At 49.2% G+C, this 15182-nt stretch overlaps 1 protein-coding gene across 1 annotated transcript in view; it reads right to left on the bottom strand.

Annotated features, from left to right (window-relative positions):
- Window positions 1-310: 310 nt before the first annotated feature.
- The window catches only part of LOC137300450 (LIM domain transcription factor LMO4-A-like), a 38859-nt gene continuing 23987 nt past the window's right edge, over window positions 311-15182 (bottom strand). Inside the window, exons 3-5 of the mRNA XM_067969511.1 lie at window positions 10136-10232; window positions 4913-5053; window positions 311-1586 (exon numbers count right to left, since the gene is read on the bottom strand). Coding sequence (XP_067825612.1) covers window positions 1578-1586; window positions 4913-5053; window positions 10136-10232 — 247 coding nt within the window. The 3' untranslated portion in view covers window positions 311-1577. The remainder of the gene's footprint in view (window positions 1587-4912; window positions 5054-10135; window positions 10233-15182) is intronic.

Below are 15182 nucleotides of genomic sequence, written 5' to 3' on the forward strand. Positions count from 1 at the left end.
TGCTCTGTTTTTATGATCTCAGCTTACCTGTCACAGGAAGAACCCAATACAAGTGTGAGATTTGCACGTAGTGGAGGAGGAAAGAGCAGGAAGGCAATGAGTGGGGAATCATCAACTCACCTCTAACCTCTCCTGGCAACCGAGTCAATAGCTCCAGCAGCAGAGGCCTGGTAACAGGCCCCTTCCCTACCCAGTGTCCAGGGAATGATGGATGACTGGGCAGTTAATAAAGCAAAATCTATCCCCATACTAGAAACCCATAGCTATACAAATCTATATACATATTTTTATGTATGTACCAAAGTGCCAGAATGAATAACTGTTTATTGAGGGATTATACTTAACTTCATCACATCCTCACAACATATCTTAATATCTTGTCCTCTATACACATATTTTAATGCTATGTCATCGACACACATCTTAATGTTACGTTCTCTGTACACACATCTTAATGTTACGTTCTCTGTACACATATCTTAATATTACGTTCTCTGTACACATCTTAATGTTACGTTCTCTGTACACATATCTTAATATTACGTTCTCTGTACACATCTTAATGTTACGTCCTCTGTACACATCTTAATATTTTGTTCTCTGTACACATCTTAATGTTACGTTCTCTGTACACACATCTTAATGTTACTCGATGTGATCAAGTTGTATAAATAATTGAAAAAGCAGAGTGTTGTAAAGTTCTAGTGGAGTTCCATTAAGTTTTATGTTTTCTTCAATCTTTCTTTCTTGTCCTGTTTGGTGATGTGGTTAGGTGATAGTAGATGTCAGGTTTGGGAGTGCACTGGGTACCCAATAATATGAGGGCATCCTCCATAGTGAGAGTCTCAGAGGAGAGGAGAAAGCCTTTGCCTGGAGTGGGTGCCCTATAACTCAGTGGGTAAGTGCGTTGCCCAGTGTGCTATTGAGCCACACAGTGTCGGAAGTTCCCACGTTCAATCCCGATTTTCACTGGGTTAACTGATCTCAGCCAAAGTGGCATTTGAGGTACGATAGTTGGTCTAGGAAATTCAACCAAGGGCGGCATAGCTTCCAAAACCAAGCCTATCATCACCAAAGGTCCGAATTCTTAGAAGTGGTAACAGGAACCCTGCTTCCCCATTCCAAACCTAGGTGTACTGAGCCCAATCCTAGCCCTCTCTGGTTGCTGAGATCTGTTAACATAGACCTTTCAGCTCAGCTCAGCTCAGCTCAGCTCCCCCGCTGACCTTATCAGGAGCCAGGGCTATGATTCTTAACCAACTCCCTCTGCTCATTGATGCCATAACCACAGTGGCAGTTTTTATTTCCCAGGTGAAATCTCTCAACTCCTTGTTAATAAGTAATCTGAGAGCTGGCTGATGCTGTTGACCAGACGTCGAGTCTCCTGGGAAAGGTCCATTGGAGGGAAATGGGACTCCATGTGGCAGCACGGGACACTAGTGGGAAAACAATCGTCTCAAACATGTTTCGGGAGCACGTGGAAAGAACTTGTGCAGTCAAGCGGTTGCCATAGTCACCGGGCAGCGAGCGGTGGATGTGGAGAGGCTGGAGATTCCTCGGGATCGAATCAGCTGCCACTAAAGTAGCTGAGAGAGAGAGAGAGAAGGAAAATGAGACTGAGCTAGCAGACCTCTCGTGGCATTGCTCACGGTGATTGGGCTGTTACCGGGAGGGAGGGAGGTGGGGCGGAGGAAGAGGATGACCACCACTGAAAGGAGTTTGTGACGCACAATTAAGTGTTTTTCGGTTGTTTCTTGGAAAATAAATAAAGGGAAGAACGTGCATTCCTATAGGGCCGTTGACCACCTCAGGACGTCCCAAATCCCTTTACAGCCAATTAAATACTTTTGAAGTGTAGTGACTGTTGTAATGAAGGAAACACAGCAGCCAATCTGGGCACAGCAAGATCCCACAAACAGCAATGTGATAATAACCAGAGAATCTGTTTTAGTGATGTTGGTTGAGGGATAAATACTGGCCAGGAGACCGGGAGAGGGCGGAGCATTTCTACCAGGAGTCTGGTTTTGCTGAAGTGCGGGGCCTCATTGATGGCACCTAACAACCACCCTGATCTATATAAATAGAAAAGGATTCCACTCAGACCATGAAAGGAGACTAATTGTGGGGACTGCAAGATACCTCGGCAGCCCCCACGGTGCTGGTACGATTTGAAGACTGCAGGCAGGCCAGGGATACCCCTTGCAGTGTTGGCCATAAACACCAATCAGGGATCCGCACACAAATTACAGATGAGGCTTTATGACTTCACCTGAATCCTGGTGCAACGCACAATTGGTAGATTGAAGCAGCACTTCTGACTGCGTCCAAAGGTCGTGGGTTCAAGTCCTACTCCAGAGACTTGAGCACAAAATCTAGGCTGGCCCTCCAATACAGTACTGAGGGAGCGCTGCACTGTCGGAGGGTCAGTACTGAGGGAGCGCTGCACTGTCGGCGGGTCAGTACTGAGGGAGCGCTGCACTGTCGGAGGGTCAGTACTGAGGGAACGCTGAGGGAGCGCTGCTCTGTCGGAGGGTCAGTACTGAGGCAGCGCTGCACCGTCGGGGGGTCAGTACTGAGGGAGCGCCGCACTGTCGGAGGTGCCATCTTTTGAATGAGACTTTAAACCAAGGCCCCGTCTGCCCTCTCAGGTGGAAGTGAAAGATCACGTGGCACAATTCGAAGAAGAGCAGGGGAGTTCTCCCCGGTGTCCCGGTCAATATTTATCCCTCAACCAACATCATTAAAGCAGATTATCTGGTCATTATCACATTGCTGTTGGTGGGATCTTGCTGTGCACAAATTGGCTGCTGTGTTTCTTCCATTCCAACAGTGACCGCACTTCAAAAGTATTTAATTGGCTGTGAAGCGGTTTGGGACGTCCTGAGGTGGTGAAAGGTGCTGTAGAAACAAGTTCTCTCTTTCTTCTTTGGTGTTCCTGCTCTAGGAGGGACACCAAGGTCTCCACCTTGCAATTCAATGAGGGGACCCCACTCAGCCAGAGGGCAGGAAGGTTGGCCTGCAGCTTTGACAGAGGATGATCGAGGCAGGTGCAGAGCCAGGCAGACTGGTGCTTCAAGCATTGGTTGGCAGGACTCTCAGTTAAAAGCAGCCCATGACCTCCTGTACTACCAATGCTATGGTCCATCTGTCCTACATTAATGCCCATACCACCAGGCTGAGCCCAATCTGCCCCCTCCTCACCACCATCACAACATCAACAGTCGTATGTCCCAACTGGAAAAAAATCCACACTAAACATTCCAAGGAAGGTCCCATCAGTTTATTTCCCCATTCCACATCTGAGACCCTACCTCAGTGTTTGTTTCCTCAGAGCTTAGTGACAGTGTAAGTTGAGTGTGGTCCACTTCTTCGTCTCCTGTTCCTTCTAAATGCCATCCCAATGGAAGGAGCAAGCATGGTGACATCCTGTTGCTCCTCTGTGGGAATTTTGTGACTTGTTTGTGTCAAATGCTCCGTTTCTGCACCTCCCATGGAATCTGATACAGTCAGGAAGTCTCACAAACACTAAACACAGAGCCGTGCAGAGAGAGCTGCCCATTTTCACCCCCAACCAACCCTGATCAGGAAATTGGCCCCAAAGTATCCCCTGCTGCAAGTCAAGCCTTACCTGGTTTTTCAGTACTGAAATTCCTTAATGAAGCCTCCATTGTTGCTGGATGGGAAGGGGGGCAGGGCATGCTTATAAACAGCAAGTCCCGGCAGGCTCCGTGAATGGCTAGTCTACCTGTTAATATTAAAGAGAACCCTCCCACCCACCAGCTCTAAAATGCAGTTCTGTTCATTAAACTTAGAAGGGAGGAAGCCTTAGTGCATGCTGGGATATATCCCAAACTCTGAGGCATGCTGGGAGTTGCAGTCTGTTCCCTCGTTGGGCCTTGGTTTGAAGTGACAGAGTTGGAGTTCTGGGACGGGCCATCAGTAGGGTTGCCAACTCTCGTTGGACGTATTCCTGGAGGTTGCATCAAATGGCCTCCCGTCTGGAGGGTTAGTAATCCTACCTATGAACGAAGCCTCAGCCTTCTCAAAGAGAGACAGGCCTCCAACATCACCAGAGACATTTCATTACAAGTTCACCATATTCTTGAAAATGTTGTTATTGACTTCAATGGAAAAGAAAATCAGGCAGTGTATAAAATGGGCAGACAATGCTCATCCTTGTTTTCAAAGGCCTCCATGGCCCTCACCCCTCACTATCTCTGTAACCTCCTCCAGCCCTACAACCCTCCGAGATCTCTGCGCTCCAATTCTGGCCTCTTGTGCATCCCCGATTTAATCGCTCCACCATTGGCGGCCGTGCCTTCAGCTGCCTAGACCCTAAACTCTGGAATTCCCTCCCTAAACCTCTCCGCCTCTCTCTCCTCCTTTTAAGAAGCTCCTTAAAACCTGCCTCTTTGACCAATCTTTTGGTCACCTGTCCTAATATCTCCTTATGTGGCTCGGTGTCAAATACTGTTTGATAATCGCTCCTGTGAAGCACCTTGGGACATTTTACTATGTTAAAGGCGATATATAAATGCAAGCTGTTGTTGATATTGCTGATCTTTGATTGGTTTGTTCTGTGCCCCAGTTCCTCATTAGTAGCTTATCTTGTGTTTTAATTTCTACAATTTCTTCACTTGTGATTTGTCACTGTTTCATGATATGAAATTTCAGCCAATCAGCTGCCAGTGTGACGAACATTTGCATAGAGACATGTGACAGTTGAAATGTGAGCTCGGTACAAGATTTTTGATCCATGCTGGAGAATCTCCCGTGGCAATGCTCATTGTGAGGCTATACTGTTACAAGGGGAAGGGGTGCTCCAAAGGATGCAGAAAGACCTTCTGGTGACGGTGGAGATGGTGTCAGATTGTTATCTCCCATCTCCTGCATTTTATCTGATGCACCTTACCTTGTGGTCTGGTAGCTGAGAGTTGACAGGCCCACCAGGCTGGGCAGGAGGCTGGTGACGCTCACAGAAGATTGTTCCGTCAATGAAGTGGAAGCTGTCACCTGGAACCAGCCTGTTTCTGCAGGTAGCACAGGTGAAGCACTGTGGAAACAAAGAGTAAGCAGGTTAGGGGCATCTCCCCCTCATGAAAGGCCCAGTACTGGAGCTCAGACACCAGTACAATACACACAGCTCCCGCCGCTATCACTAACACAGCAACAGGAGGGAATGTGGTGAAAGAAGGAGATACTAGGAGGGGTGACCAAAAGCTTGGTCAAAGAGGAGGGCTATAAGAAGGGTCTTAAAAGGAGGAGAGTGAGGTGGAGAGATTTAGAGAGGGAACTCTAGAGCATGGTGGGGCGAAGGGAGAGGGGTTGCACAAGAGACCAAAGTCAGAGGAATGGACGGGGTTGTAGGGCTGGAGGAGGTTACAATGATAGGGAGGGGCGAGGGATTGAAACACAAGGATAAGAATTTTAAATGTTAGGTGTTACTGGCCCGGGAGCCAATGTAGGTCAGTGAGCAGAGGTGATAGGTGAACGGGGTTTGGAGCAGGACAGGATATGGGGAGCAGGGTTTTGGATAAGCTGAAGTTTATGGAGGATAGGAGAACATTGGAATAGTCATCTCGGGAGGTGACAAAGGCATGGATGAGTGGAAGATCAGTGGAAGATGGGCTGAGGGAGGAGCGGAGACGGGCGATGATACAGAGGTGGGAGTAGGCGGCCTTTGTAATGAAGCCTGATCTAGTCCGGTTGTGTCCATTCGTGGGTTGAACAGCTTCGGGTTATTTTTAAGTTTTGTAATTCCCAATTATAGACAACTCCAACTCATGTCAGACCCACTATATAGTGAGTGATCTCATCGTCCACCACTCCACGTGGCCCTGAGCTGCTGTGGTTATCACCACAATGTCAGTACCAGCTGTGGTCTAGTGGTCGCACTCTCACCTGAGTTTGAAGGTTGTGGGTTCAAGTCTTGAGCACATAATCCAGGCTGACACTCCCAGGGCAGTACCGAGAGAGTGCTGCACTGTCAGAGGTGCCGTCTTTCGGATGAGATATTAAACGGAGGCCAGAGCTTTCCCCAGTATAACACTAGGCACTCTCATCCACAATTTGTTATCTGTAATCTGTGTGTCAATATTTCTTTAAAAATTATTTTAAAACTAAACTTAAGGCAAGAAACATGGAAGGTTTTAAAACTTGTTTCTATTTTAACGAAAGCCCCATCAGTGCCAACAGAAACTACCAATGAGATCAGTGGAAGTTTCATCTGTTCAGTCCCATCGATGTTTACGTGACCTGCAGACATCACTCGACACTAGGCAGCCAAATGAGTGTGAAACGAGTGTGAAACGAGTGTGCAAGCCCCTCAGTAATGACGAGATATATGAAGAGTAACGCCACACACAAAGCCCGCAGCCTGCTCCGAGGTGCCATTGTAAATAGTGCAGCCGGCCCTGATCACACAAAGTTACAGTCGTATCCCTGGGCAATGAGTGAAGCTCCCCCAGTCGCTCAGCGAGTAGATGCAATACCTGTTATGCTGATGAGCCGTACAGGAAGATCGCTAGCTCGATCTGCGTTGGCTCAGCTGATCTCAGTCAGGACCTTGATAGTGTGCTGGATTTGGCCTCAGTGCCCTCGGTTTAGGCAGGGGAAAATCAGCCAGAATTCCTGCCGCTGATCACTAACCGGTGACCCGCGCGTGTGTGGGGATATATCGGGTGTGGACAAGAACGGTGATGCACTCCACAGTCAAATAGCCTAACACTCACTGGCTGGACTCACACACGAAGAATGGTGCGAGATGTTAGAGGGTACCACAGAACTATATCTGGGGGAGGGTCACACCTTCAGGGGAGGAGGGCAAGAGGCAGGAGTAGAAAAAGATATTTCTATAAAATTAAAAATAGAAAAATTCTTTTCGAATACTGGAAGGAATAGTAACAGTAACAGTGTGTACAGCACAGGAAGACAGTAAAGGGCCATGTGGACTGTGTGAGACACAGTGGGGGGAGCAGCATGGAGGATAATCCATTCATCGGAAGGAGCAGCCCATCATTCAGTTCTGATTCGATGCAGTAAGTTGTTAAATGGGGCCCCGATTGTCTGGTTTCCACCTTTCACTGAGGCACATTTCAGTCACCAGATTCCCATTCACCCTGTCTGGGTTACAAAGATTTGGATGTGCCCGTCGGGGCGAGGTGCCCGTCGGGGCGAGGTGCCCGTCGGGGCGCGGTGCCCGTCGGGGCGAGGTGCCCGTCGGGGCGAGGTGCCCGTCGGGGCGCGGTGCCCGTCGGGGCGCGGTGCCCGTCGGGACGAGGTGCCCGTCGGGGTGCGGTGCCCATATGCTGGCAGGGCCCCACCACGAGGCCATTCTTTTATGTGCTAGCAGGCTATTAGGCTGCGGAGTGCATCATCATCACTCCTGTCTTCACTCAGACGTTACTTGTTATCAATCACGAACGGGAACCCTGTTTGCTTTCCCCGTTCCCTAGCCCAGGGTGCTGAGGTTAGTTCGAGCACATCAACCACAGCCCTGGCCGAGATCAGCTCGTTCAGCACAGGGTGAACCTGGAGCCTGCTGGGTTGTGAAGCAAAGCACCACATAGTGTAGGTACATTAGTTAATGTGTGTCAGTGTAGGTGTGTCAGTATCAGATGTATCAGTGTAGGCGTGTCAGTATCAGGCGTGTCAGTATCAGGTGTGTCAGTGTAGGCGTGTCAGTATCAGGCGTGTCAGTGTAGGCGTGTCAGTATCAGGCGTGTCAGTATCAGGCGTGTCAGTATCAGGTGTGTCAGTGTAGGCGTGTCAGTATCAGGTGTGTCAGTGTAGGCGTGTCAGTATCAGGCGTGTCAGTGTAGGCGTGTCAGTGTAGGCGTGTCAGTATCAGGCGTGTCAGTGTAGGCGTGTCAGTATCAGGCGTGTCAGTGTAGGCGTGTCAGTGTAGGCATGTCAGTATCAGGCGTGTCAGTGTAGGCGTGTCAGTGTAGGTGTGTCAGTATCAGGCATGTCAGTGTAGGCGTGTCAGTATCAGGCGTGTCAGTGTAGGCGTGTCAGTGTAGGCGTGTCAGTGTCAGGCGTGTCAATGTAAGCGTGTCAGTGTAGTCGTGTCAGTATCAGGTGTGTTAGTATCAGGCATGTCAGTATCAGGCGTGTCAGTGTAGGCGTGTCAGTGTAGGCGTGTCAGTGTCAGGCGTGTCGATGTAAGCGTGTCAGTGTAGTCGTGTCAGTATCAGGTGTGTTAGTATCAGGCATGTCAGTATCAGGCATGTCAGTGTAGGCATGTCAATATCAGGCGTGTCAGTATCAGACGTGTCGGTTACGGCATGTCAGTGTGCAAGTCTCAGGTCAGGCTCAGGATTGAGAATTGGTTAAGAGACAGGAAACAGAGATTAGGAATAAATTGGTCTTTTTCAGGGTGGCAGGCGGTGACTAGTGAGGTACCGCAGGGATCGGTGCTTGGGCCCCAGCTATTCACAATATATATCAATGATTTGGATGAGGGAACCAAATGTTCCAAGTTTGCTGACGAGACAAAACTAGGTGGGATTGTGAGTTGTGAGGAGGATGCAAAGAGGCTTCAAGGCAATTTAGACTAGCTGGGTAAGTCGGCAAATACATGGCAGATGCAGTATAATGTGGATAAATGTGAAGTTATCCACTTCGGAAGGAAAAACAGAAAGGCAGAGTATTATTTAGATGGTGATAGATTGGGAAATGTTGATGTACAAAGAGCCCTTGTACACCAGTCACTGAAAGCAAACATGCAGGTGCAGCAAGCAGTTAGGAAGGCAAATGGTATGTTGGCCTTCATTGCAAGAGGATTTGAGTACAGGAGCAAGGATGTCTCACTGCAGTTATACAGGGCCTTGGTGAGACCACATCTGGAGTATTGTGTGCAGTTTTGGTCTCCTTACCTACGAAAGGATATACTTGCCATAGAGGGAGTGTAGCGAAGGTTCACCAGACTGATTCCTGGGATGACAGGACTGTCGTATGAGGAGAGATCGGGTCGACTCGGCCTGTATTCACTCGAGTTTAGAAGAATGAGAGGGGATCTGATTGAAACATATAAAATTCTGACAGGGCTAGACAGACTGGATGCAGGGAGGATGTTTCCCCTGGCTGGGGGGTCCAGAACGAGGAGTCACAGTCTCAGGATACGGGGTAAGACATTTAGAACTGAGATGAGGAGAAATTTCTTCACTCAGAGCGTGGTGAACCTGTGGAATTCTCTACCACAGGAGGCTGTGGAGACCAAGTCACTGAATATATTTAAGAAGGAGCTAGATAGATTTCTAGAGACAAAAGGCATCAAAGGGTATGGGGAGAGAGTGGGAATATGGTATTGAGATAGAGGATCAGCCATGATCATATTGAATGGCGGAGCAGACTCGAAGGGCCGAATGGCCTACTCCTGCTCCTATTTTCTATGTTTCTATGTGTCAGTCTCAGGTGTGTCAGTGTAGGTGTATCATAGTGAGTATGTCAGTATCAGGTGTATCAGCATAGATGTGTCAGTATGTGGTGTGTCATTGCAGGCATGTCAGTGTATGTGTGTCAATGTGAGTGTATCATTGTTAGTGTGTCAGTGTATGTGCGTCAGTATCAGATGTTCCAGTGCAGGCGTGTCAGTCTCAGGCATGTCAGTCTCAGGCGTGTCAGCATAAGTGTGTCAGTGTAGGTGTGTCAGCGTAGGTGTGTCAGCGTAGGCATGTCAGTGTCAGATGCATCAGCATAGGATGTGTCAGTGTAGGTGTGTCCATTCAGATGTGTCAGTGTAGGTGTGTCCATTCAGATGTGTCAGTGTAGGTGTGTTTATTCAGATGTGTCAGTGTAGGTGTGTTCATTCAGATGTGTCAGTGTAGGTGTGTTCATTCAGATGTGTCAGTGTAGGTGTGTTTATTCAGATGTGTCAGTGTAGGTGTGTTTATTCAGATGTGTCAGTGTAGGTGTGTTCATTCAGATGTGTCAGTGTAGGTGTGTCCATTCAGATGTGTCAGTGTAGGTGTGTTCATTCAGATGTGTCAGTGTAGGTGTGTTTATTCAGATGTGTCAGTGTGAGAAGTCACATAGCTAACTAACAGATGCCAGTTCAGGAATGGAGCTGCTCCTGGGGCTGTGAGGTTGATGCCCGATAATGTGGACAGGACAATTGAGAAAGGACCAGGCTTACCTCGAGATGGTAAACACTGTCCCGAGCTCTCATCACCAGCTCGCTCGAGGGGATCGATCGACCACAAGCCCGACAGGCCCCACCGTTCCCAAACAACCTGCAAGAAAATAAGGGGAACATGAGAGAGGAAGAGAGAGAGAGAGAGAGAGGTGGAACAAGAGAGAAAGGGAGAGAGGTGGAAAGAGAGAGGGAGAGAGATGGAAAGAGAGAGAGAGGTGGAAAGAGAGAGGGAGAGAGATGGAAAGAGAGAGAGAGGTGGAAAGAGAGAAAGAGGTGGAAAGAGACAGAGGGAGAGAGGTGGAAAGAGAGTGGGAGAGAGAGAGAGAGAGTGAGAGAGAGAAAGGAAGAGAGACAGAAAGAAATAAAGAGAGAGGTGGAAAGAGAGAGAGAGAGGGGGGAAAGAAGAGAAAGAGAGAAAGCAACAGAGAGGGAAAGAGATGGGTAGAGAAAGAGAGAGGAAGAGACAGAGAGGGGAAGAGAGGCAGAGAGCGAGACAGAAGCAGAGAAAGTCAGAGAGAAAGGGAGAGTGACAAAGAGAGGAAAAGTGAGAGAGAGAAAGAGAACGAACTAAAGAGAGAAAAGTAGAGAGAGAGAGGGAGAAAATACATGCAACAGAGAGACAGGTCGAAGAGTTTAGACAATGACATCGCAGATACAGCGTAGTGTTATAGAGCTTCATTATCCACTGACCAATGGCCATATTGATATGTGAAGCAGTCCTGATTGCCTCAGTTCCCTGTGTAGGACAAGCTCTGAAAGACACTTTGACCTTTAGCCCCATTACTCCTTCGGTCTCCTCCCCCCACTCCCCTCACCTTTCACCTTTGTACTTCGAACTCTCCTGAGTTCAAATAAGTGCGAGTGTGAACTAGAGATTTGCTCACACTGGTTATAACCGGTTACCTGATTAACTGCACGCACTGAACTACCCGGCCAAGTAACTGAACACCAGGACCATCCTGGTCCCTGCAGAAGAAACTGGCCTCGGGGAGGGGGGAGGGGTTTGCTCAACTGAAGTAAGTGTCAGCTTGGTTCACTCTGAGTCAGGTGACAGTGGGGGTTATAATGGATAACCTCTGAAAGCGGGCGGAGGGGTCGTGGTACGCAATTAACCTGTGGCCACTCATTGAGATGCAGGCGGCACATAACATTCGTGGCTAGCATCACTTAAAGGCAGCCTGCACCTCTTATTTGCAAAATATAAGATACAGGTCCGCACGGAGCCTGAACGGAGATCAGACATCGCACACGTAAAACACAGATGCAGGTCCTGTCCCTGTGTTTACAAACGGTTGAGTTATTTTAAAACATTGAATAAAGGTTGCGCACTATTAAATCCCATATCCTCCAATCTGCTCACCAGACCTCACCAATCTGCTGATCTGAGTTTGTACCAGGCCTGCAAGAGAGTGCATGCACCAAGGTTCTCTGATGATGCACTAGAGGCCTTGATGCAAGAGGTGGAGAGAAGGAGGGACATCCTATATCCGCGGGGTGGGGGTAAGAGGCCCTCCAGATATATGGTTAAGGGACAGTGGGAGGCAGCGGGGGAACGGAGTCAATGCCAGGCGCATAGCACCACGAACATGGATGCAGTGCAGGAAGAAGTTCAATGCTTTGACATGAATGGTCAAGGTGAGTGAGGTCAACTGTCAAGTGGTGTCTCCTAGCAACTGTATCACACACTACACCCCCATCACCCACACACCAATAAACTCTTTCCATCAGTACTCAACACTTCCAACCAGATGCTTCCCCTCACCCTTACACATTATCACTGTTGCAAACAGAAATCTATCAATCTAAGATTTAAAATTAACAATTGAGTTAGCATCAACTGCCGTTTGCAGAAGAGAGTTCCAAACGTCTCCCACCCTTTGTGTGTAGAAGTGTTTTATAACTTCACTCCTGCAGGTCCTGGCTCTAATTTTTAGGCTATGTCTCCTAGTCCCAGTATTCGAGTATAGGAGACCCCAAAAACAGGTACAAATGCATCAGCAGCCAGAAGCAAGAATCTGGGAACTAACCTGTAAGTCCTGCATGATCCCTTTAAATAACGCTGGTGGGGGGTCCTCCAGGCTGTTTAAAACCTGTTCAGCTGTGCGAGGTTAAGACAGTGTGTTGGAGTGTTGAGTTCCAAAATCGTATCTGTCTCTTTAAATCAGCATTACACACTGATCGAATGCATATTCTCCCTACTTCACATGCTGCCGGCATTCGTTATCTGTGCGTGTGCAAACGCCTTTACCAAGATGGAGCCCGGCGCACGTCAGCTAGAAGTGTGTGCACATTCCGGATGCCAGTCCGGTTCCTTAGGAGTCTGCGTAGCACCTACACTAGAGGCACTGCACGGCCCAATTTAGAGGCCAGTGAGTTCAAACCACAGTTCAAGACGTCAGCACATAATCTAGACTGACACTCCCAGTGCAGTACTGAGGGACGGTCAGTACTGAGGGAGCGCTGCACTGTCGGAGGGTCAGTACTGAGGGAGGGTCAGTACTGAGGGAGTGCTTCACTGTCGGAGGGTCAGTACTGAGGGGGCGCTGCACTGTTGGAGGGTCAGTACTGAGGGGGCGCTGCACTGTTGGAGGGTCAGTACTGAGGGAGTGCCGCACTGTCGGAGGGTCAGTACTGAGGGAGTGCCGCACTGTCGGAGGGTCAGTACTGAGGGAGGGTCAGTACTGAGGGGGCGCTGCACTGTTGGAGGGTCAGTACTGAGGGAGGGTCAGGACTGAGGGAGCGCTGCACTGTCGGAGGGTCAGTACTGAGGGAGGGTCAGTACTGAGGGAGCGCTGCACTGTCGGAGGGTCAGTACTGAGGGAGCGCTGCACTGTCAGAGGGTCAGTACTGAGGGGGCGCTGCACTGTTGGAGGGTCAGTACTGAGGGAGGGTCAGGACTGAGGGAGCGCTGCACTGTCGAAGGGTCAGTACTGAGGGAGCGCCGCACTGTCGAAGGGTCATACTGAGGGAGTGCTTCACTGTCAGAGGGTCAGTACTGAGGGAGCGCTGCACTGTTGGAGGGTCAGTACTGAGGGAGGGTCAGCACTGAGGGAGTGCTTCACTGTCGGAGGGGCGTTGATGTTTGTGGGACCTTGCTGTGCACAAAATGGTTATCATATTTGCCAACATAATAGCAATTACGGGTACGGTAGCATAGTGGTTATGTTACTGGACTAGTAATCCAGAAGCCTAGACTAAAATCCAGAGTTATGAGTTCAAATCCTGCCACAGCAGCTGGCGAATTTAAATTCAATTAATTAAATAAAAAAATCTGGAATTAAAATACTAGTATCAGTAATGGTGGCCATGAAACTACCGGATTGTCGTAAAAACCCAACTGGTTCACTAATGTCCTTTAGAGAAGGAAACCTGCCGTCCTTACCCGGTCTGGCCGATATGTGACTCCAGACCCACAGCAATGTGGTTGATTCTGAAATGGCCCAGCAAGCCACTCAGTTGTAAAATCTCGCTACGAAAAGTCATAATAAGAATAAAACCGGACGGACCACCCGGCATCGGACCACTAGGCACCGGACACGACAAAGGCAAACCAAGCCCAGTCGACCCTGCAAAGTCCTCCTCACTAACATCTGGGGACTTGTGCCAAAATTGGGACAGCTGTCCCACAGACTAGTCAAGCAACAGCCTGACATAATCATACTCACAGAATCATATCTTTCTTCCATCACCAAAGGTAGCAGTACAGTCAGGAGGGAGTGGCCCTGGGAGTCCTCAACATTGACTCCGGGCTCCATGAAATCTCATGGCATCAGGTCAAACATGGGCAAGGAAACCTCCTGCTGATTACCACCTACCGCCCTCCCTCAGCTGATGAATCAGTCCTCCACCATGGTGAACACCACTTGGAGGAAGCACTGAGGGTAGCAAGGGCACAGAATGTACTCTGGGTGGGGGACTTCAATGTCCATCACCAAGAGTGGCTCGGTAGCACCACTGCTGGCCGAGTCCAAAAGGACATAGCTGCTAGACTGGGCCTGTGGCAGGTGGTGAGCGAACCAACACGAGGGGAAAAACTTACTTGACCTCGTCCTCGCCAGTCTACCTGTCGCAAATGCATCTGTCCATAACAGTATTGGTAGGAGAGACCACCGCACAGTGCCTCGTGGAGATGAAGTCCCGTCTTCGCACTGAGGACACCATCCAACGTGTCGTGTGGCACTACCACCGTGCTAAATGGGATAGATTCAGAACAGATCTAGCAGCTCAAAACTGGGCATCCATGAGGCATCGCGGGCCATCAGCAGCAGCAGAATTGTATTCCAGCACAATCTGTAACCTCATGGCCTGGCATATTCCTCACTCTACCATTACCAACAAGCCAGGAGATCAACCCTGGTTCAATGAGGAGTGTAGAAGAGCATGCTAGGAGCAGCACCAGGCGTACCTAAAAATGAGGTGCCAACCTGGTGAAGCTACAACTCAGGACTTCATGCATGCTAAACAGTGGAAGCAACATGCTATAGACAGAGCCAAGCGATTCCACAACCAACGGATCAGATCAAAGCTCTGAAGTCCTGCCACATCCAGTCGTGAATGGTGGTGGACAATTAAACAACTAACGGGAGGAGGAGGCTCTGTAAACATCCCCATCCTCAATGATGGCGGAGTCCAGCACGTGAGTGCAAAAGACAAGGCTGAAGCGTTTGCAACCATCTTCAGCCAGAAGTGCCGAGTGGATGATCCATCTCAGCCTCCTCCCGATATCCCCACCATCACAGAAGCCAGTCTTCAGCCAATTCGATTCACTCCATGTGATATCAAGAAATGGCTGAGTGCACTGGATACAGCAAAAGGCTATGGGCCCCGACAACATCCCAGCTGTAGTGCTGAAAACTTGTGCTCCAGAACCAGCTATGCCTCGAGCCAAGCTGTTCCAGTACAGCTACAACACTGGCATCTACCCGACAATGTGGAAAATTGCCCAAGTATGTCCTGTCCACAAAAAGCAGGACAAATCCAATCCGGCCAATTACCGCCCCATCAGTCTACTCTCAATCATCAGCAAAGTGATGGAAGGTGTCGTCGA

Source organism: Heptranchias perlo, chromosome 31, assembly GCF_035084215.1.
Source record: "Heptranchias perlo isolate sHepPer1 chromosome 31, sHepPer1.hap1, whole genome shotgun sequence".
Classification (NCBI taxonomy): Eukaryota; Metazoa; Chordata; class Chondrichthyes; order Hexanchiformes; family Hexanchidae; genus Heptranchias; species Heptranchias perlo.